Consider the following 24,291-nt stretch of genomic DNA (forward strand, 5'->3'; position numbering starts at 1 on the left):
TGCTCTCTCCTCTCTCTGTGTGGAGGAGGCCTAATGGCCGCCCGTTACGACATGACAGCTTCAACTTAATCCTCATTAAGTACTGTAACAATGCAGGAAGTAGCTGCTGCAGTCACGATTAGACGGGCTCACTATTTGGCAGGAAATGACTCCTTTCAGCTGCGTCCGAGACACCTAGAGCGTCCCAAAACTTTTCTCCTCTCACTAAACCTCCTCCTGGTGAAGGATAGTTTACCGACAGCAGCGGACACATACGAGAGGAGAGAAGGAATATTATAACTTCATATAATTATGTTTAAAAAATAGTTATTTGCATGGTTTAAAATAGCTTTGCTCTCGGAGGTGATCTCTTTTGAATGCCGATGAGCTGCAGAACATCATGTTCATTTATGATGTCTTGAGGTTCATAATAAGATATTTTTAGGCTTTATGAATCAAGACAACCAACACGTTTACTTTTGCAATTATATTGTCAAAATCGGGTCTCATAAGGGGGATATTTTCAGTTGTATAATTTAAATAAAAGACATCTTAATCCTACATATTAAGGTAAAATATTACATGTTTAAAACAATGTAATGACTTTAAATCACTTTGCCTCCACAAAGTCCAATTATATATAATTAAGACTGTTTTTTTTTTTTTACAATGTGTGGGCTGTTTTATTAGTGCTGCAAACATCTTTGGATTTTTAATTTATATAAGGGCTGTCAATCGATTAAAATATTTAATTGCGATTAATCACAAATTAATAGCACTTTTTTTTTTATATGTTCAAAATGTAGCTTAAAGGGAGATTTGTCAAGTATTTAATACTCTTATCAACATGAGAATGGGCAAATATTTGCTTTATGCAAATGTATGTATATATTTATTATTGGAAATCAATTAACAACACAAAACAATGACACATTTTGTCCAGAAACCCTCACAGGTACTGCATTTAGCATAAAGAAATATGCTCAAATCATAACATGGCAAACTGCAGCCCAACAGGCAACAACAGCTGTCAGTGTGTCAGTGTGCTGACTTGACTATGACTTGCCCCAAACTGCATGTGGTTATCATAAAGTGTGCATGTCTGTAAAGGGGAGACTCGTGGGTACCCATAGAACCCATTTACATTCACATATCTTGAGGTCAGAGGTCAAGGGACCCTTTTGAAAATGGTCATGCCAGTTTTTCCTCTCCAAAATTTAGCCTAAGTTTGGAGCGTTATTTATCGTCCTTCACAACAATCTAGTATGACAAAGTTGGTACCAATGGATTCCTTAGGTTTTTAAATTTAATATGATACCAGTATTTTCACTCTAGCCTTAAAACGCAGCCTGCTACAACCTAGAAATCACAAGTTGCGTTAAAGAAATTAGTGGCATTAAAATGAATATGCGTTAACGCGTTATCGTGATAACTTTGACAGCCCTAGTTTATATGTTAGATAGATAGGGAAATAAAAACTATCCCCCTGAATGACCTTTAATATTGTAGGCCTACTTTGGCCTGATGGGTCATCTTGTGTTCAAACAGCAAATGTCTTGTTTTCCATTGAGGATATTGAGGTTTGAATATATTAATAAACACACCACACAGTCCTCTTTTTCACCTAACATGTGCTGCGTTTCTCGGTATCTTTTTAACTCAAACAGTCATTTCAACTCCCATTTTTTAAAGCTTGGTAAAATCTCTAGACAGTTAGAGGCCAGTGGTTATGATCTAAAAACATTATGATGACCTTTTTCTAAAGCGGTGACCTGATCCTCGCCTCCCTCGCGGTCTTCATGGCCTTTGCATTCAATACAAAGGTCATGTCCTTCACAGTTTACTCAGTTGTTCCTCTGAGGTCGGAGTTGTTGTTTATTGTTGCCCTGAATAAGGGGGGGGGGCTCCCTTATTCAGAGCAACAATATCCACATCAATCTGAGAACATGTACAGTTACCCATGTTTGTTGTTATATTGGTTCTATATTCCAGCACACTGCATATGAAATGAAACAATGCCAATTAACCTAAGTCTGATCACTCTGCTGGTCTTATGGAATATTAATTCTCCTAAATCTCCTAAATTTGGCCTGACAGGACCATTACAGTATACTTTATATCACGTACACATTATATTTTTACTGACCATTTTTAAATGACTGCTATGTTTCAGCGTTTTAGATGCATTTTTCTATTGTTGCAAGGATCCATTCATTTTGCCATAAAAATGAATATGCAAACACTTGAAACTGAGTTGTGCAACCCATCGCTGTGTGGTAATGCAGTGTATAAGTGCAGATGGATCTTAAAAGTCTGCACTGCATTATCCAGACAAGAAAATGCAGCAACTTCGACATAAATTAATGCAGACTGCAAGAATCAAAAGTCTGCATAGTATGTACGGAAATAAACGTAAATGTCTAAAATACAGCAAACATGAAAAAAAACATGGTATGGTTCTTTCAGTCAGCACTTAGATTTTAGTCATTGTTAGAAAACAATCAAAAATAATCAAGTCATTCTATGTTTACATTTTTATTTATAAAAAGTCATAGATGTGTCATAGAAAGTTGAGTACAGTTAAAATTATAACGGAGAAAACACAAATAAAACATTCTACTGTAAAAAGTCAAAACAATAAATGGCATCCATAATGCAGTTTTTATTGCAGTAATTACTTTGCAAACGACCAAACTCAGTAGTTTATTTCGAAACTACCACAGCAGAAATCTGTAAACAAATATCTTTACAAGATAAAACTAAACAATGTACCCTTAGCGTAACTAAATCAACAGTCCTACCAGTTATTTGATAATATATCAAATGGTAATCAGCAAACAACAACTGCATCTGCTATAATGAAAAGCAACATTAAATAAATAAGGTATTTAAATACAGATTTATACTGCCATCATCTGGAAGACATGAGTAAAACAGGAAAGGAGAAAAAAAAAGATAATTATTCCAAAATGCTTACATGGAAAAGATAAAAATGTGAGTTTCATCGTGAAACAACATATGTGCAAACATGTAACAGTCTTATTATTATCCTATTATTACTGCTATCCACGCAAAATGTGCACAGCATATAAACATAGACCACACTGAGAGAGTAAAAATCTAAAGGTCAGGCTGAATAGTGTCCAAAATTATCCAAATACTTTTTGGATGCATCTCAAAACATGTTTAAAGTACACTTTTTATACCTTCAAAACATGGATGTGAAGCAAGCCAATATTTGCCTTTATATAAAATGGTCAGCTGGTTCCACTGTCTAGTTAATCTAATCTAATCTTAAATTGTCTTTAATTTCACATTTGTTCCTTTTCAGTGAATAAACTACATATGCAGCTGTCAACCCAACCAGCAAGTACATATCACACATACTACTACACTACAGTAAGATCATTACAGATATAGAGTATACTGTATATCCAAATGTACCTAACAGTGTGTATCAGAACTAGCCAACAAGTGTTTTGAAAAGAAAGATATCGAATTCGTGCACAACTAGGACTACTAATTAGAACTGAATCACTGAGTTAGGTTGAGTCACATTTGACCGTCTGTTTGGCTAATGGATGGTTTAAATTAAACACTAAAGGCGATCCCAGCTGACATCGGGCGAGCATATATTGGGGTATCATATTTTCAATATATATATGAAAGTGGTCTTCTTATAACTTTTCCTTCAATTTGCTTTTGGTGTGGTAGAACAAACTATTACAGTGTCAGTGTAATTACAAATGTGCCCTAGACACCTTATGCTTTCCAAAAAACTTACATTTCTTAAAATCCATTAATGATGCCCCAGTGCCCCAAATAGGTGAAGGGATGCCCTGAATAGATGCCTACCAAATGACACAATTTCATCGACCTGCCTCCTGTTCCTCTTATCCCTTTAAAAGCTGCTTCTCCTTTTTTCTGTTCATCTTTTTTTATGTCATTTTCCCTGCAATAGCTCTTCTGTGTCTCCTTCTCCCAGTCAGTAAGGGGTGGGATTTAGTTCTCAGAGCAGGCTGGCCATGCTGGTAGCGGGTCCGTTCTGAGGCTGAAACTGCACAGGAGGGAGGCCATCTGTCCACTGAAACACAACACATTACAGTTTCCTTGAAAATCAAAATCCAGGCAGCGTGGATTGACTCACGGTTTATAGGTTGATTGATTATCTTGTTGCGCTTGAGGTTGTGTTCAGGGAGGCTGCAGGCGGCAATGTGTTCCTACAGGAGCTGCTGGGAAAGGTTCTGGTGCATTCGAGCTGCCTCGTGGGCGTCCATGGTGTTTCCACAAGCCTTGTTCAGATCTGCTGGGAGAAGATCACTGTGAACACTGATAACCACAGCTGCAGTTTTATGTTTAACGATTTTGGGTCCTAACGTCAGATCCACCTTTGAAGATGCTTACACTTATCGAGTTTCTGCAGAGTGATTAAGTGTTTCTTCAGTCACTTGTTGTTTTCTCTAAGCCATGTCCACTTCTAATTCAGTTGTGGCTTCATTACTCTGTGGTGCAATTGTGCTACTACTGAATGAGAAGTGGATATGTCTGCCTCCTCTGCAAGGGACCTCTACTTATTAATAATATATTAAATGCTACACACTGTACCTTTAAGAGGTTGGGGGCATGTGATTGACAGCACTACTTGAAAAGTGATATTATTAATTAAAAAATATGAAATAAAAACAGAGTTTTGAAAAGGGCATTTTGAAATAATAATTTATATTAAAAAATTAAAAAACAAACTCTTATGAAAATAAGAATGATGAAATAATATTTCATAATAAAGAGTTGAATTTAAATAATTTCATGAATTATTGTTTCATTTCTATATTTTACACATTTTTTATACTGTTTATCATATCCAGATGATATATCCTAATGTTTTTGGTGATCCCCTGACATTTGCCAACATCAGACCAAGATGTCCACTGGTACACAGAAATCTCAATTGAATGGGCAGCCAGCATTTAAGTTCACTGATCACATTAATATATTCTTGAAGCCATCCCATTTTGGGACACTACATGACTTTTCCTCTTGTTCCTCCAGCAGTAAACGTATCTTCTATTACATCCTTTAACAGCTAAATATTTCCTGTAACATAATATCAACATAAAACCTCACTGTGACTTAAGACTGTGTGGCCGCTGTACCTTTGAGCACGGCAGAGGACCAGAGCTGCACAGACATGTCTGGGATCTTGCTGGCCAGCTGCATGGCAGGAACCATCATATTGTTACTTTCCTGAAGAAAATATAGACCCAGACATGTAGTCAAGATCACATCTGCAGCCCTAAGATACTGGTACCACAGTGTGTTGTCTAATGGATAAGAGGATATGTGGTAATATGTAGACTCACCCTGTGGTTGCCCAGGACAAAGAAGATGTGACCCAGCAGGACCAGCGAGCAGGCAGTTTAGATCCTCAGCATTAGACATCTTCAGGGTCTCCCTTAGAAATCTTCTGTTGATGCAAGTTCACATGTTAAACCCTCTTGCTCTAAACATAAGGACAGAAGAGTAAATGTAACGTTTAAAGTGCACATATTAAAATTAAAGGTAAGGTGTTCTTACTTGGCCACGTTGTAACGTCCCTGGAAGAAAGACTGGAGCCCCCTGATGTAAGACGCTGCGGCTCGTAGACAATGAGAGCTGAAGAAGTCAAAGTTATATTATTTTAAAATTCAACAAAACGCATGAAACTTACATGCTGCTACATGAAAGGAGACACTGAATCATCTAAGCGTCACATAGCCTTTTATACCCCAAGCTATCCTCTTGGGAGGAAAATATATTACATTTAGCGCTGTCACATGATCATGACCCTGTGTCTTCAACACTGTTAACTTCTCATGAACCGAAACAAACAGAATTGTTAGCGGATTAATTCAGATTTGGATAAACCCGGGAGGTCAGAGAGAGTTCACAATCCACAAGGGAGCTCGTGATCTAACAGGGACGATATGAGACTCACCTGTAGAGCAGCAGTGAACTGAGCCTCGGCATTATCCATGCAGTTCACAGAGATACAGTAGAGGCCCTGACACACAGAAAAAGAGGAAACAGGTGTGAATGCTTCAGATTATCTGGGACAGATGCATCTTGTAAAGCTTGCAAACTGTATTTCATTGGAATCTGGCCAAAAGGCAATTGTTGGTGTTGTTGTTCTCACAAATATATCTTGTCCCATTTTTCTCATCATAAGAATGCCTGTGTTTCCTTTAAGGCTGCAACTAACAATGTTTTCACTGTCAATTAATCTGTTGATTATTTTCTCGATTAATCGATTAGTTGTTTGGTTTATAAAATGTCAGAAAATGGTGAAAAATGTCAATCAGTGTTTCCCAAAGCCCAAGATGACGTCCTCAAATGTCTTGTTTTATCCACAACTCAAAGATATTCAGTTTACTTTTCATAGAGGAGTAAAGAAACCAGAAAATATTCACATTTAAGAAGCTGGAATCAGAATTTTGAATTTTTTCCGTAAAAAAATTACTCAAACCGATTATCAAAATAGTTGCCGATGAATTTAATAGTTGACAACTAATCGATTAATCGTTGCAGCTCTAGTTTGCTTTATCGTAAGGGTGTGTTTTCCATGTGTGTAGACCTACCAGTAGTGTGTGAAGCTGGGCAGCATGATTTGTAAACAGCTTGGGAGACTGCTGGCAAAGCTGACAAACCTGAGAAATGTAAACACAGAGAGCATGTCATCACAAACTTAAACTACAATCAAAAACTCTGGACAACCTCCAGAGTAAACTGGTTTTATAGAATATGTGCTTTTATTCATAATCAGCAACAGTCTGGCAACATACATATGAACTGCTACTGCTACATGACGTACCTCTTGTAAAGCCGTGGCCTTGTGTCCAGTGACCAGCCGGCACATGATGATGTGCTCCAGCAGGCTGACTTAGAACGTGGACAGGATGGGACTGCTGTCCAGCACTTTGAACACATACAGATGGATCGGAGTGGTGTCGTCATCTAGGGGGAGATAAGCAGTGAGCGTATCCAGCTGCATTAGAGCTTTGTCTGTGTACTTCCGGGCCTTCTCCAAGTAGCCTGCCTGCATGGAGTGCATCCCCGTCACCTTTTGCACAAAGAAAATTAAAAAATAAATCATGTTGCAGCTGCATCACACAGAATATATAAACAATGACCATCATTTCTGAAAGAGCATATGCTCTTTCAGAAATGATGGTCATATTTTTAAGGATAACAAAACCTCACCAGGTACACAAGCACACACACATGTGCTTTTTGGGCTGCCAGTGGAAGAGAGCTGCTGGATTAGTGGGAAAGATCTCATCGTCGTGGAGAGTGGAGATGGTCTGAATTCACTGCTGGAGCTGCTTCTGACACGGCTTCACACTCTTTACCTAAACCCAACATATAGATAGAAGACTGACCATTATATATACATTATAATCCATTGATTTACTCAACAACACAACCTAACTACTAGTTAGGGTTATGGAGCAAAAATCTTTCACTGAATGAGTCTTCTTTTCTTTAAAATTTGCGAATGTTACAAAAAAAATCTACTTATTTTACTTTTAAATTCAGCGCCTGACGTGGGATTTCAGTGATTTTCCAGTAGTGGATGTAGCTGTACCTGTCCATCATCCAGGTAGTGTGTGACCTGCAGCACCATGAAGAAAAACCCTGAGGGACTTCTTCTAAATGGGGTTTCCCTGCCAGTTTTCTACGATGGTCCCACACAGCGTCAGCAGAGGGTGCAACTCTTTCAGCTTCTGCTCCATCATCAGCAGCTGCAGAGCCACAAAATGCATGTGCAGTTTCTAAGATTGCAGGTGAGGGGAAAAAAAAACACAACTAATATGTGAAGTGCCTTTAATTAACAGAGAATTCATTATGCTAACCATTCCTTTACTTAGTAAAAACAGAGCTCTGCAGGAAAAGAAAAACAACAAGACTTAATGTGAGATAATGACAATTAAACCAGAGTTCACACAGATGTTCAAACATAAATGTAATCTGTTACCTTGCATACTCTGATCCCTTAACTCTTTACTCTGATCCGACTCCTAGGAGATCACAGGCAGCAAGAGTAAGAACAAGTTCCGGTCTTTTTTCCCCAAAATAAAACCACTTGAGTAAAAGTTAACTCATATGTTCGTGTAATTCAGGTTATGGTTGTGACACACAGCTACAACAATAAACTATTTATATCGAAAAAGACATTCCACGATATATATCCACTGGACACGGGAGTTTACCACGCGAATGTTATAAGTTTCTCAAATGCTTCCTTTATTTTGAAGGGGAAAGTCGTCAAAATAAAACGTTCACTTAAACGTAGTCGTTTGTGCCCCATAACCAACGGATAAACACTCTTCTCGATATGAAACTAAGCTAGTTCATTTGTAATTTTATTATTAATATTATTATTAAAATACAGGTTATGGTGTCTCCAGGATAAACCGGTTTATAATTGGTGGAACTAATGTATTGCAGTCTGTGTTCCAACCGAGAGTATATATCAGTACTGGCGGAAAGTTAGCAAGAGTAACAACAAGTTCCGGTTTTGTTTTTCTTTCTTCAAAATAAAACCACTTGAGTAACAGTTAACTCATATTTTCGTGTAATTCAGGTTATGGTTGTGACAAACAGCTACAACAATGAACTATTTATATCGAAAAGACATTCCACGATATTTATATCCACTGGACACGGGAGTTTACTACGGGAATGTTATACGTTACTAAAATGCTTCCTTTATTTTGAAGGGAAAAGTCGTCAAAATAAAAACGTGCACTTAAAAGTAGCCGTTTGTGTCCTCCATCTATGTTTGTGTCCCATAACCAACGGATAAACACTCTTATTGATATGAAACTAAGCTAGTTTATTTGTAATATTATTATTAAAATACAGGTTTTGGTATCTACAGGATAAACCGGTCTATAATTGGTAGAATTAATGTGTTGCAGTCTATGTTCCAACCGACAATATGTATGAGTACTAGCGGAAAGCTAGCAAGAGTAGGAACCATGGTAATAACAAGTTCCGGTCTTTTTGGGGTATTTTTTCAAAATAAAACCACTTGAGTAACAGTTAACTCATATGTTCGTGTAATTCAGGTTATGGTAGTGACACACAGCTACAACAATAAACTATTTATATCGAAAATACATTCCACGATATATATCCACTAGACACGGGAGTTTACAACGGTAATGTTAAAAGTTTCTCAAATGCTTCTTTTATTTTGAAGGGGAAAGGCGTCAAAATAAAAACGTCAACTTAAAAGTAGCCGTTTGTGTCCCATAACCAACGGATAAACACTCTTCTTGATATGAAACTAAGCTAGTTTATTTGTAATTTTATTATTAATATTATTATTAAAATACAGGTTATGGTGTCTACAGGATAAACCGGTCTATAATTGGTGGAACTAATGTGTTGCAGTCTATGTTCCCAACCGAGAATATATATGAGTGGGACCCTGTTGCGGAATTTACTATTCACTTAAACTGTTACGCACAATTCACGCCGTGACGTAGAGCTGCTAGTGGTAGAGCACAACGGCTACTTAAAGTGCGTAACTCGACAGCGGTGGTCGGCTCATCGATATCAGTGATCAGGTTCTGTCTTACTTGGCGGTTCTTAACAGTTAAGTGATTTAACTTAATGTGTTTTATTATATATTGTTCTAAAGCAGTAAAAACATGACATCACAACAGCTTAATGTAACGGTAGCTTTGTGAATGTCAACATCCAGTCTGCATCATGTATTAGCTAACGATAGCTGTTATTACTAGCTCTATTCGATCAAACTGAATCAATGACATTTATTCTCATTACATACTTCATTTCAGATTTGGTGAAAATGGCGACGCGGAGGATCACACAGGAGACCTTTGATGCTGTTGTCAGGGAGAACATGGAGGAGTTTGATATGGATCCTGATGAGGCTCTGAAGGAGGCTGTGGTGCAGTTTGAGTCTCAAGGTAACGTAGCTAGAAGGGACAATGACTGATTAGATTGATTCATATACAGGTTTGTTGTTGACTGTTGATGGTGAGGTTGCGTGATACTTGACCCCGCCCTCTCCCTTGAGCCCCACATCCGCCAACTTGTCAAAATCTCCCTCTACCACCTGCCCAATATTGCAAAGATCCGACCCTCCCTAGGACCCCCTGCTGCCGAGAAGCTCATCCACGCCTTCACCTCCTCCCGCCTTGACTACTGCAACTCTCTCCTCTATGGCATCAGCACCATCTCCATCAATAAATTCCAACTGGGCCAGAACGCAGCTGCCCGACTCCTCACTCACACCAAATCCTGACATCACATCACCCCAGTCCTCAAAGACCTCCACTGGCTCCCTGTTTCCCACCGGATCACCTACAAAGTCCTGAGCCTCGCATACAAAGCCCTCCACCGACTTGCTCCCCCCTACCTCTCTGACCTCCTCTCCCCCTACCAACCCCCTCGGTCCCTCAGATCCACCTCAGCTAGATCCACCCCCAAGTCCAACCTCCGCAGCTTTGGGGACAGAGCATTCTCCAGGGCAGCTCCCAAGCTTTGGAACTCCCTCCCACAACACATTAGAGACTCTGATTCCCTCACCCTATTCCAGGCCCGCCTCAAGACCCATCTCTTCTCCTCTGCATGTATAAACATCTCTCTACCTTAATGGAGAGTTTAAGTATTAAATAGTAACTTTTCCTTCATCCCTTAATTAACTGGAGTTAATTGTCTTGAATAATGTTCCACTTCCAACCCACACACAGAGTCCGTTTTAAAAATCCTCCTCGGATAGTTGATATTCTTGCATTCAGATTTTTGTCATCCCTCCTTAAAATGTGCAGTTTTGAAGAAGAGAGAACACTCATACGCACCTGCCTGGCTGCCTGCAAACTTAGTTTTGCATGCTTACTGAATTATGTTTATTTTTAATCGTTTCTGTTTTGTACTTGAGATTTTGTTGTGTGTCAAAGCATTAACCCTAATCTTATATGTGCAGGTGTGAACCTCAGTTATATAGTAAAAGCTGCGCCATCTGATGACAAACAAGAAGAGCAAACACACGAGATCTTACAGGTAAGTCCTGTTTTGTGAAAAGGAATTGATGGCTGCCATAGTGTCAAAATCTCACTTTTTTTTTTTTTTTTTTTCCACTTTCAGGCTTTGGATTCTCTCCGCATTGGAAAAGACTCTGTCGGTGTTAAGGAAGTTACAGCAGACATAAAACGCTTCACTGAGCAATGCTCACTTGGGTTTGCCCAGAGGTACCTGGCTGCCCAAAAAGACGCCTACCCTGTCATCCTCTCTTACTGCAAAAAGAGCATGGAGGAGCAGGAAGCTGTGTTGACCGCCCTGTCTGCGCTGGTTGCACTGACAGATAGACAGCCAGACTTGTTGGATGCAGAGGGCCAGCAGTTCCTTATGAATGTCCTGAAGAAGTACAAGGCGGATTCCTCTGTGACGCGTGCAGCCATCTGCGTTGTGCGTCAATGCTGTTTGAAACACGAACAGAACAGGCAGGATTTGATAAAAGGTGGCGTCTTGACTCTGCTGACCGGTGCCGTTACACAACACAAAGGATGTGCTGAGCTGGTCAAGGAGGCCTCTGCAGCCCTCAGGGTCATGACCTTTGATGATGACGTCCGAGTTACGTTTGGGAATGCTCATGAACACGCCAAGATTATTGTTCTTGAGCACAACGGACTGAAGGTTTTAATTGAGGCTGCGAAAGGTAAGGCCTGCTGATGGCTGAGGGTGTTTAGCATAATAGCTCCAACTACTTCAGCATCTTCTAAATCAGATTGTGATTTCATTACTGTAATTCCTTTATCTCCTGCGTTCCTCCCTCACAGCTCACCCTGATAATACTTCTGTTCTGAGTGACCTGTGTTCAACTCTGTCCCATCTGGCTGTGAGGAACGAGTTCTGTCAAGACATCTGTGATCTGGGAGGGTTGAAACTCATCATGACGCTGCTTGCGGACAGCTACGAGACAGCGGTAGGCAACTAAAAACAAGGCATTGTGATACAAACTGATTCAAGATTCAACGTCCATGTTTGTCATGTTCAATGAACTGGTTTTCTCCTTGCAGGAGTTGGTTCGGCAGGTCCTTAGTGCAATACGAGCCATAGCAGGAAATGACGATGTGAAAGATGCAGTTGTTAATGCTGGTGGAGTCCAGCTCATTGTCTTTGCCATGAACAGACACATGAGCAACTCTGCTGTGAGTTAAATGTCATACCTACACGCGAATAGACTGAATGGGTTTGATCTAGCATTTACCACATATTTAATATACACATTTTAATATACATTGGTTTTGTTGTATAAAAATTAATTTCAGTTATAAATAAATTCTGCAAATTTCCTAAGATTATGTTCACGTTCTGCTGCAGGTGTGTGAGCAGGGCTGTGCATGTCTCTCTGTCCTTGCTCTGCGCAAACCCAACAACTGCAAAGTCATCATGGAAAATGGAGGTGCCTTGGCTGCTGTGCAGGCTATGAAAACACATCCTGATGTGCTCAATGTGCAGGTAATATGAGGTCATTAATAATAATTGATATGCTTACTTAAAAAAAACAGGCCGTGTGACAGTCTGCCAACTCTCTATGTCCCTGTTTTCTTTCCTTCTAAACAGAAACAGGCGTGCATGATGATGAGAAACCTGGTTTCACATATAAGTGACCTAAGCAAACAATTCCTGGAGATGGGAGCAGAGGCCCTGATAACCCAGGCACTACGGACCCACCAAGACTGTGATGACGTGGGTAAAGCAGCCCTCAGAGATCTGGGATGCAAGGTGGAGCTCCGAGAGCTGTGGACCGGCAAACATGGCAGCCTCACCCAGTGAAAGTAGAGGAGAGCAATCACTGTACACTCTTACCATGAGTTTGCCTGACATGCTTTAGATGAAATGTTATGTTGGTATACATGGCCGAAGAGTTTAAGCAGATGCATCTACCCAGGCAGACGTATTTGTTAAAAGTAGTTGATGTAGAAAAGGCTTGTGAGCAAGCCGAAAGGCCCACACAACACCTTTGAGAGGTTGAATATGCTTTCCAGTCCTTTTTCTGTTTCTGACAAGTACAAAAAAAGGTCATTGTAGTACTTCCGTGTAGTTTGTGTTGGAGTCTGAGTCTGAACAGCGTAGCCACATGCGAGCGCACATGGGACACCGACCCGGATTGATTTATACGTGTAAGAAGTAACAAACAGTCCCTTTAAGATTCCTTTCCCATGTTGGCAGAGCCAAATTTTAATTTTATTGAATGCCTTGTACTTGTACTCAATCTAAACATGTACTTTTTATGTTTTTTTAGTTTGTATATGTATTATTACAGTGTAAAACTAAAATACCTACCCCAATCACTGACATTACAGTATATGTTGCATGATTATGATAAAACTCACTCTTTGGTGCCTCACCTTTATGTTGCTGTGTATGTGTATATGTGTGTGGCTGTGTATATAGATAATCACACACTGTATCTGGTAAGACGCCAACTGTGTCTCCTCCTGTTCACGCCCCTCTAACCGACCTATCCAAACAAGCCCCTCCTCGTTCAGACTTCATTTCCCAGAATGCCTCTGTTCTCGTCCTTGTCAAACCCCAGAGTTCACTGTGGTCGAGCTAACGTTAGTGAACTGCCTCGCTGACAGCAGTTGGTTGTAACGGCAAGAAAACAACACAGCATGGACGATGCCACTCACTTAAAGTCACCGCAGAGCTGGTGAAGTATGAGGAATGTGTGGAAGACAGTGCCTTCAACACCAGGAGACATTTATATATATATATATTTAATATAATATTCCCTTGAACGCTGTCGACGAGAGTTACATTAACGGTAATGTAGCAACGAGCTAACAGCTAGCTAACGTAACTTAACCTGCTGTTTGGTTAACTTAGAAACAGCTTCAGACCAACCTGCCAGCGACTCCAAACAAAGCACCGAGTTAGAGATATCATAGCATCGGAAACCTTCGTCCTGGTGTCTAATTAGTAAGGTAAGAATGTAATGTTTGTAACTACTGACAGCTGGCTGAATGTGTTTAGCTAGTGGACAAGTTTCAACAGGACTGGTGATGAGAGCACCGACCGGTGTGACAGAGAGGGAGAAGCATGGTGACTTGTTTTATGAATGAATATCTAGTTAATTTAACTCCAATACTTATGTTTTATAACCATACCCTGTTTGTAGTTATGCAGTGTTAGTACTGGCACACATAACTCGAAAATAATAATATTAAATGCCATGAAAAATAGTGGCTTTATGGGATACAATGCTGTTACAAAACTATTGCTGAAAGGACAAAATACCAGGTGATGGACAAAATGACACATAATATAATGCATGTCCCCTACAGTAACACCACAAACTCAGTATTATTATTGAAATTTGACATATTTATTTTAGAGCTGAAGTAATCATCCCCAGCTGTTGTGATGATTAGTTAAGCATAAATGCTAAATGTGAAGATTTGCTGCCTTTCTCTGTTTTATAATCAGCGTAAATGAAATATCTTTGGGTTTTTGAGCTACAACCAATATGAAGATGTCACCTAGGTCTGGGCAATATATCAATATTATATAAATATCGTGATATAAGATTAGATGTTGTCTTAGATTGTGGATATCGTAATATAATATGGTATAAGTGTTGTAGCTTCCTTATGAATTATAACCATACCCTGTTTGTAGTTATGCAGTGTTAGTACTGGCACACATAAGTCGAAAACAATAATATTAGTTACATGCCATGAAAAATAGTGGCTTTATGGGATACAATGCTGTTACAAAAGGACAAAATACCATGTGGTGGACAAAATAACCCATCCTAATATAATGCATGTCCCTCACAGTAATACCACAAACTCACGATAATTATTGAAATTTGACATATTTAATTTAGTCAAGTCAAATTTATTTCTATAGCACATTTAAAACAACATGAGCTGACCCAAAGTGCTTTACAAACATAGGCAGAATAAAAACAGGTCAACAGAGCAGACAACAAAATCTCACACATCCACAGACAGAGACCAAGATAAAATCCATGAGTAAAAAGACAGTTATAATGAGCATTATAAATGGCCAATTAGTAATCACAATTCAAGTACATTCAAAAGCCAAAGAAAAGATGTGGGTCTTGAATTTAAAGCTGAAGTAATCATCACCAGCTGTTGTGATAATTGATTAATCATTTGTTAAGCATAAATGCCAAATGTGAAGATTTGCTGCCTTTCTCTGTTTTATAATCAGCGTAAATGAAATATCTTCGGGTTTTTGAGCTACAAACAATATGAAGATGTCACCTAGGGCTGGGCAATATATCAATATTATATAAATATCGTGATACAAAACTAGATATTGTCTTAGATTTTGGATATCGTAATATCATAATATGGTATAAGTGTTGTCATTTCCTGGTTTTAAAGGCTGCATCACACTAAAGTGATGTAATCTTCTGAAGTTTGTTAACTTCAGAAGTCTGTTGACTGTTCTTGTTGTTCCATCAACTGCCATCACCCAGTTAGTCATTATATCTAAAGGTGACCAGATCCCACCAAACAAAATGTGGGACAAAGAGTATGTTTATGCAGGACAGTTTGGGACACGTTACCAAGGCTGAGAGGTAGTCCACAATTTTGATATAATGCAGGGTTGGAAATTAGCACCAGCCACCGGCCAATTGCTGATAAAATATGCAAGTAGCAGCTAGATTTGCTTAACTCACCAGCCAAAAAAGACAACGGTAATCTATTGAGATGCTGGTAAATTTTGGAATCCACCAGCCACAGTGGCAGGTGGACAAAAAAGTGAATTTCCAACCCTGTAAAATGTCTATAACTTAAATAATAAACATTTCCATTCTACCCCTTATCTTGTAACATCTCTATGCTTTGCCCGAGTGCATCCATAGATCAATAGATAGGCACATCTCTTTTGGAGCCATACTATGTTGCTTCATGTCATATTCCCCCCATGTGAAATAAAAAAATAACTCTGAGAATCGCCTTCCACCGGCTTATAAATACTTTATAAGTAGTTTCACAGTCTTTGTTGTAGCTGCTCTTCCTTTTCTTTGTGGTAGTTTCCATCATATTCCGCCTAAATCTGCATAGCTTGTGACTTTGCGGTAACTCTCAATTTTCCCCGTTGGGCATAGCGTAACAAAGACGGTGAAAGGTCAACCTGCACTTGACTCACGTGTGCACAGTTTGACAGCAAACACAGCCCTGTGATGACAGCTTTCTCTTTCTTCACAGCCACTGGATAAAAGATAGATTTTAAAAAAGCGTCTGTCCTGCAGTGGTTTGACTTTTGAAACCTAGAGACAATGAAAATGTGGGATATCGTCTCAATATGTGGGATTTCGTCTCAATGTGTTGGACGTGGGACAAGGGATAGAAATGCTGTGCAGTCCCCTCGTAAAGTGGGACACCTGGTCACCCTATTATATCCACACATTAGATGATTATTTATCATAAAAAATATCATTGTCTAAATATTTTGTGAAAGCACCAACAGTCCATCCTACAATATCTATTATATTATAGTATTTGGTCAAAAATATTGTGATATTTGATTTTTTCTGTATCGCCCAGCCCTAATGTCACTGGGATCAGGAAAATTGCGAGCACTATTTTCTAATATTTTGTAAATTAAACAGTTACAGATAGATTATTTCGCTGATCTCACTCAGCTGAAAGGACAGGTTGTTCAGAGGTTTCTCACAGAATCATCTCACACACAAGAAGGCCCTGCTGTGTACTTAATTAACACTATTAATCCACAGGGACAGCTCTACCTCTCCATTGCTGTGTATATAGCATGGGAATGGTGTATTGGATCATAGATGACAAGTGGGAAAAATCCACACCAAACAGGCATAGCTGGCCTTCAGGAACAAGGAACTATAAAAATAAAATGTATGGGGAAGGAGGCTGCTGGGAGGGGTGAGGGATGGCCCCTTAATAAGGACATTGGGTGAGGTGAAAAGGGACGCATTAGGGGTCTAAGTGCTCATTTGAGGGTCTGGCTTGAAGCCCTGCTGTTCTGATGCCAATATTAGTTGCCCATGACTACCCAGCATTTCAGTAGCCTCTCTGTTTGCTCTCTTGTCCCATGGCTTTTCTCTCTCCATCTTGTTTTGCTCGATTCTCCTCACTGTTACTTAACTCCTCGGACTCTGATGTCTCTAAGGGGAATTTCCCCCAATAATCTTATAAAATATTGAGTATATAATAGTTCTGGTGTTGAAGCTGGATCTAACTTATATCTAGTGAGGTATTGAAACTAAAGGTGCCAACTTAACGTCGCTGCACTGTAACATTCAATGGGATAATCTAGTACTGAAAAAGAAAATCGGACTACAATAATCATTTATTTATATATTAGATATAATAAAATTAGGGATATACCGGATCGTATATCGGCCAACACTGACTCAAATAGCTGGATCAGATATCAGTGACAATGGGGGCGATCTATTCAATTAAATTTTATGTTTATATACGATACATACATATACTTAATTCCGGTTCAAGTTTTGACCAATTTGTTGCTGCATTGATCGGTACTCGGTATCGCTGTCGGTATCAAGACTGAAAAAGTTGGATCGGTGCATCCCTACTGTTTTTGCTGTTATTTAGAATAGCATATACGTATGTATGTTACAAAGTCATTAATTAAAGAAGTAAATTGTAGGTTAATCAGTTCCTGAAAGTAATTGTTGCTGCCCTAAAAGAATACACATGCCAATTTTAAACACATTCTCCTGCAGTTCAGATTCACATATTTGACAACTTTTGAATTGTGATTGTGGTTTAAAAGTGGTGTTGGTTTGAGCAATACTTGGCTGTGGCACGTGTCCACTCTGTAATAATGGAGCTAGTGAGCCTGTGGGGGTTGAAAGTTGCATGAATAGGTGATTTGTCTAGTAAAATGATTAGCTCATTGTAGAACATGCAGACGTCTTCGTTTGTGAAGGTAGTGAGATCGCCCCAGATAATGTTCTCCCTCTAAAGTTCATCACATGTAAGTCTCCATTGACCACATAGGCAAGAATGTCCTGATTGTACAAAGATGTGCCAAAACTGTTATCTGATATGTTAGCGAGGAAGGGGCTTCAATGGTGTTCTTGTATCTAAAGCTTTGCTCAGACACCTTTCACCTACAAGTCCTCGACTCTGCCCTCCAAGAGAGACAGTGTGTTTATATAGCCTTCAAAGGAGTGTCAGTTTGCTAAAGGTAACTGGATTATTCTTTAAGTAAGTATTTACTTGAGTTGGTTGAGACAACCCCCCTTTCTGTTAGTCATCACATGCTGACATGACACTTATTTACTCAGCAGGGGGAGTGCAAAGAAAGTACTGAACTAGAATAGATTCCTGTGCCTACAGGTTTACACTGGACTTGACTTGAATACTTTGGTGCTCATACATGATGAAGCTAGCTATACTGCAAAGACTTCATTTGTAGAAAGTGTTGTCATTGTCAACATGCTTGTCACCTGATCCTGACACAGAAGCTTAGCCACCGAAATATCTCATCAATTGTTTTATATTTAGGTTAACCTAAAACTGACCTCTAAAACTGTTTCTCTCTCCGATTTCTTCCTCTCCTCTGCAGCTCTCAGCGCCTGGTGTTGCTGCCACCCCTACTGTGGTTGAATTCATGAGCACGGCCAGTGTCAGCGGTGCGTAGTCCTCGGGGATGGGGAGTGGAGTACAGGAACAACGGGCATCACTCACACAGGGAGAAGTGCTGAAGTCGGAAGTGAGCTATGAGGTGACATTTTATAGACATGATCCTTCCTTTAATACTTAAAAACACACAAAAATATATCGTTTTTTTTGCAGTTCAGTTTTAATCTGTGAATTTCAATCACATTGCTGACAGTGAGCAATCACTATATTATTAAGTAGAATAAAGAACATATGTGTCATTATCTGGTAATCTTAAAGGAACAGTGTGTAGGATCTGGCGGTATCTAGCGGTGAGGTGAGGAGATTGCAACCAACTGAAGTCTCTCCCGTGTGCCCAGCGCGTTGGAGAGCTATGATGGGCCGACGCAAAAATGTGAATGGCCCTTTCTAGAGCCATCTGGAGCAGAGCCCGTGTGTAGAGTGTGTGTGCGTGTGTGTGTGTGTGTGTGTGTGTGTGCGTGTACGTGGGAAGTGAGTGGTGAAGCGAGCAAGAGAGTAAGAGAGTGGCGGTGACGGGAGCAAGTAACGTTATCGTTTCCGGCCCTAGCAGGGAACAGGCCCTGTGTACGGTCTTTATTTGGAGGAAATTCTCTCTGCTAGTTGCTTTGCTGTATTTGTAGATGAACTGAGCTGAGCTTAGTAGCTTCATGGCCTCTTCTCGGTCTTCGGTTCATTTAAGGACATCTGCTCCCATTTGTAATGTTTTGGGAACTGGTTAGTCAGATGTGATCTATTATCCTTACACAACTCCAGTTTAATGATCAACAGCACCTCAAACTCAACTTTGTTCACATAAGGAGGCAGTTTTTGCAGGATTCACTCTGTTGGTGTTGGTGACCCTAAATGTGATTCCTCCATCGCTTTGCAGGGCCTTAAGCACACTCGGTCTGTCCTCAACTCGCTCTTCTCTGGGGCTCTAGCGGGGGCTGTGGCCAAGACAGCTGTCGCCCCGTTGGACAGGACTAAAATCATCTTCCAAGGCAAGTTGGATTCTCTGCTGACCTAAAAGTGGAAACTGTTTTTAAATTAGAAATGACTCACATGGATGCCATGGAGTTATATCGAGAACAAATGTTATGTTTTGAAATCTGGGTAAAGCAAAAATAAATGTGGTCTGAGTGTGTCACACAACAGAAAAAGCCGTAATTAACCACCCAGCCACATTTGAATGATTAAAAAAATTGCCAAGTATATAAAATTACATTTCAAAATCATTAAAAAAATATTAAGGATTCTCTGCTCAGAAACACCGGAGGGGGGGGCGTGTCAGCTGAAGGCTCTGATACCATGCCAAATCGCAGTGAGGGTTGATAATACATATGCAGAGTTACAGTATATACGACACGACTTGTTGGCCATCTTGCCATCTTGCAATATGCTCCAAAACGCCGGGTGGGCGTACAAACGAAATATTCTGTGGATAAGCAAGAAGTCAACGAGTGTTACCAGAAAGAAAAGTAGGCTGTCTGACAACAGTAGTAAACATCGATGTACCACCAAACATTGCATCTGTTAACTGTAATTATTACTCGCTTACGCTCGCTCCAAGTCAAAATGACTTTCTGTCTTCTGGTGCTTCCCCTCGGGATGCCACTCTTTACATGAGACCTTTTTTTTAGCTTTTACAAAACAATCTCTCATATTCTTTCATAACCTGCAGCAAAAAGCCTCTTCTTTCCCCAGTGTGTTGTCTATTTCTTTCCAAGAAATGAATGTCATGTGACTGTAAGCACTTATTTTCTAACATGTATAATGTGTTTTGAAACAAATCTCTGATTGTACTTTACCCAGACTTTAACGGCGTTGCTCTTGAAAGTTGCATTTATATTATTGAGAATATTAGAAAATGTGCAATGACTTACAGAAACACTGGACATGTTATTTATATTGCACATATGTTTTGTTTTTTAGTGTCTTCAGCAAGATTCTCTGCCAAGGTAAGTTTGATCACATATTTAATATCAGTTTCTTTGTAAAACAACTGTCTCTGATTTTCATCCATACCGAGAGATTAATTCACACCCATTGCAGTTAACATAAGCCACACGTTTAGAGTTTAATTCACAGTTCAAATAAACTTGCATACAATTTTCATGTTCATTTAGTAACATATTAGTTTTCAGTCCGACCTTCAAAGAATACATCACAGGAACAAGTTTAAAGACAAAAGTCTAAACAAAATAGATAATCATCAATCAATCATGAATTTGTGCACACTACATTACAGGAGGCCTACAGGTTGATCTACCGCACCTACCTGAAGAATGGCTTCTTCAGTCTGTGGAGGGGGAACTCTGCCACCATGGTGCGAGTCATCCCATACGCTGCCATCCAGTTCTGTGCACATGAGCAGTACAAGAGGCTGTTGGGAGGCTACTATGGCTTTCAGGGGAAGTAAGTGTCAGTTTATGGTAGAACTACTCCGGTTTGTTGGCTCATCTACTGACTTTTATCTTGACACTTGTGTTTGTTTTGAGACTGAATTTAAGCTCATTCAAGATTTTCATACAATTGTTGTTCCAGAGTCCTGCCTCCATTACCGAGGTTACTGGCTGGGTCTATGGCGGGGACCACGGCAACCATGCTGACCTATCCTCTGGACATGGTGCGAGCTAGGATGGCTGTAACGCCAAAGGAAATGTAAGGTCATCTTTAACTTCCAATGCAAAGTCATCAGTATGTATTCAACACGTATACACTCTGACAACAACACTACAGCAAAATAACACAAGGGGCTGTAGTAGAGTGTGTTGCTACAAGGTTCAGGGTTAAGATGAAATATGGAACATTTGGAAGGCTTATCAAAAGCCATGACACCGCAAAGCAATTCATACATAGATACAATTGTTATAGTACAACCCTGTAAGATAGATATCTAGACATTGAAACTGTGGTAATGTCACTCAAACTGTTGTTTTGTGGATACGGTCTCCACAGTACAGGCATCTGAGGCAGTTTGTGTTCCTGTTTAGCCTTGAATGGACTTTACACAGTGCTTCTCACCCAGTTTCATGCTCATATTTTTTTTTGTTTTTGGTGCCTCCACTGTTTAGGTACAGTAACATCATGCACGTTTTTGTGCGAATATCCCGAGAAGAGGGCCTGAAGACATTGTATCGAGGCTTTACACCCACCATGCTGGGTGTTATTCCCTATGCTGGTCTCAGCTTCTTCACCTATGAGACACTGAAGAAATTACATGCAGGTAATGCACTACCACTGCCAAGTCTACATGGAATTGTGTATTTATCCACAACCCCTTTCTTTGACACCTAATGTTAATGTTGCATATATAAAATGGCACTTCTTAACATCCTCCTCTCCCCTGTAGAGCGCAGTGGGCGCCAACAGCCCTACTCATATGAACGTCTGGCGTTTGGAGCCTGTGCAGGACTTATTGGCCAGTCAGCGTCTTATCCTCTGGATGTGGTACGACGTCGCATGCAGACTGCAGGAGTCACAGGTCACACGTACGGCACCATCCTGGGCACCATGAGGGATATTGTATCTGAGGAAGGGGTCGTCCGGGGACTCTACAAAGGTCTCAGTATGAACTGGGTCAAAGGGCCCATCGCAGTGGGGATCAGCTTCACCACCTTCGACCTTACTCAGATCCTCCTTAGGAAGCTGCATCAGATGGGCTATACGGCTCGATAATAGCGATACAGAGAGAAGAAAATGGGAAGAGTGGGATCACAAGTTCCCCACTCACCCTCTGGAGAGAAAGGAAGTGAGTGAGTGTATCATTGTGTAGAAGCAAACACACACTGGCTCAGGATGTGTGATATTAATGCATTCTCTCACTTCATCTGCGTGCAGCGGGGGATGTCCAGTCACTGTAGGCATGAGGTATGTTGGATGGTACGGAATACCTGTACACACTGTTGTCATGTACAGCTAAGTGCAATATGCAGAGTGATTTTCTGTGTTTTTGTGTACACATAAATTATAACGCTTCTGCCCTCGTGGACCAGGCCTGTGAGTGTCAATCTGACAGTTTAGAGGTTCACACACACACACTGAGGTCTCCCAATTGCCTTGTGTGTCCGCTTAAAACTGACACCTTCCAATGCAATGCAGGTTGCCACTCATTTATTATAAACTTTTTAAGATGCATTTGATTAAATAACAGCAAATTTTGAGCCCCTTTGAGATTAGTTTTGTTGTGAGTCAGTTTGTTTTAATGAATTATACCAAAGGGTCAGAAATGAGCTAGTGCGAGATTATATGTTTGTGGTGTTTGTATATTTAAGCACAAAAGTTCACAGAATACCACCTGAGAGCAAAAATCTTGCCCAGCACACAGGTAACAGCATTGTTACTGCGGTCAGATGTTTGAGTAGAATATATTGAAATCACTATGAGTCCAGTATCTATAAGCGAAGTTCCTAAAGAACCGTTATTTGTAGTTCAGCTACTGTGCTGACAGCAGACGAATGAGCTAGATATTATGCCAGTGCCAACATGTATGAAGTGTAAAGAGTGCCCATATGATTTGGTTTGTTTTCACTGTGATCATATAATGGGCTTTTTAGAAGAATATTGTCAATTGTGATAGCCAGTTTTATTGTTTGAAGTATTAATACACATGATTAGACAGATTTCTGTAGTTGAAAATAACCTCCTATGGACATACAGTCCCATTTAATGCACATCAAGCAATTCGATAGGTCATTTTTTAAAATGTGAGATCACTAATTTAACAGTTTAGGAGGAACTCATGTACAGTCTAATGTAACCCAATACAACATCCCTACAAGGAATTCTACCTTTATGAAGCGCACAATGGTCTGTTGTTGTTGACGCTGTGTGAGAGTTGTTGCTTTAACTATTTTAGCCGTGTTGTTTTGGATTACAATATATTGAGAGGTGTTTCTAATCCAGTATGTCACTGGTAATGGACGCACACAGAGTCACATATACATATACAAATGTTGTCTTCCATTTGCTGTTGGTTTGGCAGCTGCAGAGGGTTTTGTTTGAAACTTGGCACACAAGTTGTAGAGTTGGACCAGTATTTACTAATGAACTAGCTTGACTGGAAATATGCACACACCTAGTGGAGAGATCATTTGAGTTCTCTGTTACAGGCATGATTTAGTACATTTTAGTGTCAGTATTGTACTTTACCTCAGCACATAATAATGAAATTCTCACATGTCAATGTGTTGCGTGGTTTATTGTCAAAAATGGGACTTGGTGCTCCGTTTTCATTTGTGTGTGAGACAGTTTGAAGAGTATTGATGCAGGGTCACAGTTGTTGAAGAGTGTCAATAGTTTCTATACTTAGACCACAGACATACCGAGGCAGGATGGTTTAGCTGACGGAGCAGCTGGGTGCAGTGCCAGGTGGAGCAGAGGGCAGGAAAGTGTCACCTTTACCAGAATAAAGCAGGACGTTTTCTCTGTGAAATGGGTCTGAGGATCTCCACTGAAACTAAAGCCGGGTTTCCACCAAAAGTTCCTGTGATATTTAGTCTCTAGAACTACTTTTCAAGGAACTAAAAGGTTCCTTCAGCCCATTGTTATCTGCGTTTCCATAGCGATCTAAAAACAAGTGAAGATTAGGCAAGCAACATGACATGGGACAAGTGTTGCTGGTGGT

At 40.0% G+C, this 24,291-nt stretch overlaps 3 protein-coding genes across 6 annotated transcripts; 2 read left to right on the forward strand and 1 right to left on the reverse strand.

Annotated features, from left to right (window-relative positions):
• Positions 1-1,959: 1,959 nt before the first annotated feature.
• On the reverse strand, positions 1,960-8,620 carry mau2 (MAU2 sister chromatid cohesion factor). Its single transcript, XM_074651054.1, is given in 14 exon segments — positions 1,960-4,282; positions 5,133-5,223; positions 5,340-5,394; positions 5,396-5,443; positions 5,554-5,709; positions 5,934-6,019; positions 6,594-6,662; positions 6,818-7,075; positions 7,216-7,233; positions 7,236-7,364; positions 7,601-7,645; positions 7,647-7,757; positions 7,869-7,894; positions 7,991-8,620. Coding segments are annotated over 14 exon segments (1,464 nt in total). The 5' UTR covers positions 7,998-8,620; the 3' UTR covers positions 1,960-3,917.
• Positions 8,621-9,794: 1,174 nt separating this feature from the next.
• armc6 (armadillo repeat containing 6) lies at positions 9,795-13,408 on the forward strand. Its single transcript, XM_074651055.1, has 7 exons — positions 9,795-9,956; positions 10,976-11,052; positions 11,137-11,707; positions 11,829-11,974; positions 12,069-12,200; positions 12,373-12,510; positions 12,616-13,408. The coding sequence occupies exons 1-7, from the start codon at positions 9,836-9,838 to the stop codon at positions 12,826-12,828; spliced, it is 1,398 nt and encodes a 465-aa protein (XP_074507156.1). The 5' UTR covers positions 9,795-9,835; the 3' UTR covers positions 12,829-13,408.
• A 180-nt stretch (positions 13,409-13,588) lies between these two features.
• Positions 13,589-22,590, forward strand: slc25a42 (solute carrier family 25 member 42). Of its 4 annotated transcripts, none has more exons than XM_074651056.1 (8): positions 13,589-13,982; positions 18,610-18,768; positions 19,555-19,666; positions 20,598-20,623; positions 20,914-21,080; positions 21,210-21,326; positions 21,740-21,891; positions 22,018-22,590. In XM_074651056.1, the coding sequence occupies exons 2-8, from the start codon at positions 18,694-18,696 to the stop codon at positions 22,341-22,343; spliced, it is 975 nt and encodes a 324-aa protein (XP_074507157.1). In that variant the 5' UTR covers positions 13,589-13,982; positions 18,610-18,693; the 3' UTR covers positions 22,344-22,590. The 4 variants fall into 4 exon arrangements, with proteins under 4 accessions (XP_074507157.1, XP_074507160.1, XP_074507158.1 ...); XM_074651059.1 differs by having other exon boundaries at positions 13,590-13,982; positions 18,610-18,756; XM_074651057.1 differs by having other exon boundaries at positions 13,618-13,713.
• The last annotated feature ends 1,701 nt before the right edge of the window (positions 22,591-24,291 follow it).

This window comes from Sebastes fasciatus, chromosome 11 (assembly GCF_043250625.1).
Source record: "Sebastes fasciatus isolate fSebFas1 chromosome 11, fSebFas1.pri, whole genome shotgun sequence".
NCBI classification, from domain to species: domain Eukaryota; kingdom Metazoa; phylum Chordata; class Actinopteri; order Perciformes; family Sebastidae; genus Sebastes; species Sebastes fasciatus.

Bases quoted from the DNA above. Each gene is read 5' to 3' on its own strand.
- armc6 (XM_074651055.1), top strand. From the start codon at position 9,836: ATGGCGACGCGGAGGATCACACAGGAGACCTTTGATGCTGTTGTCAGG. The intron at 12,201-12,372 runs GTGAGTTAAATG...GTTCTGCTGCAG, and splicing joins GACACATGAGCAACTCTGCT to GTGTGTGAGCAGGGCTGTGC. The intron at 12,511-12,615 runs GTAATATGAGGT...CCTTCTAAACAG, and splicing joins CTGATGTGCTCAATGTGCAG to AAACAGGCGTGCATGATGAT.
- slc25a42 (XM_074651056.1), top strand. From the start codon at position 18,694: ATGGGGAGTGGAGTACAGGAACAACGGGCATCACTCACACAGGGAGAA. The intron at 18,769-19,554 runs GTGACATTTTAT...ATCGCTTTGCAG, and splicing joins AGTCGGAAGTGAGCTATGAG to GGCCTTAAGCACACTCGGTC. The intron at 21,081-21,209 runs GTAAGTGTCAGT...TTGTTGTTCCAG, and splicing joins TACTATGGCTTTCAGGGGAA to AGTCCTGCCTCCATTACCGA.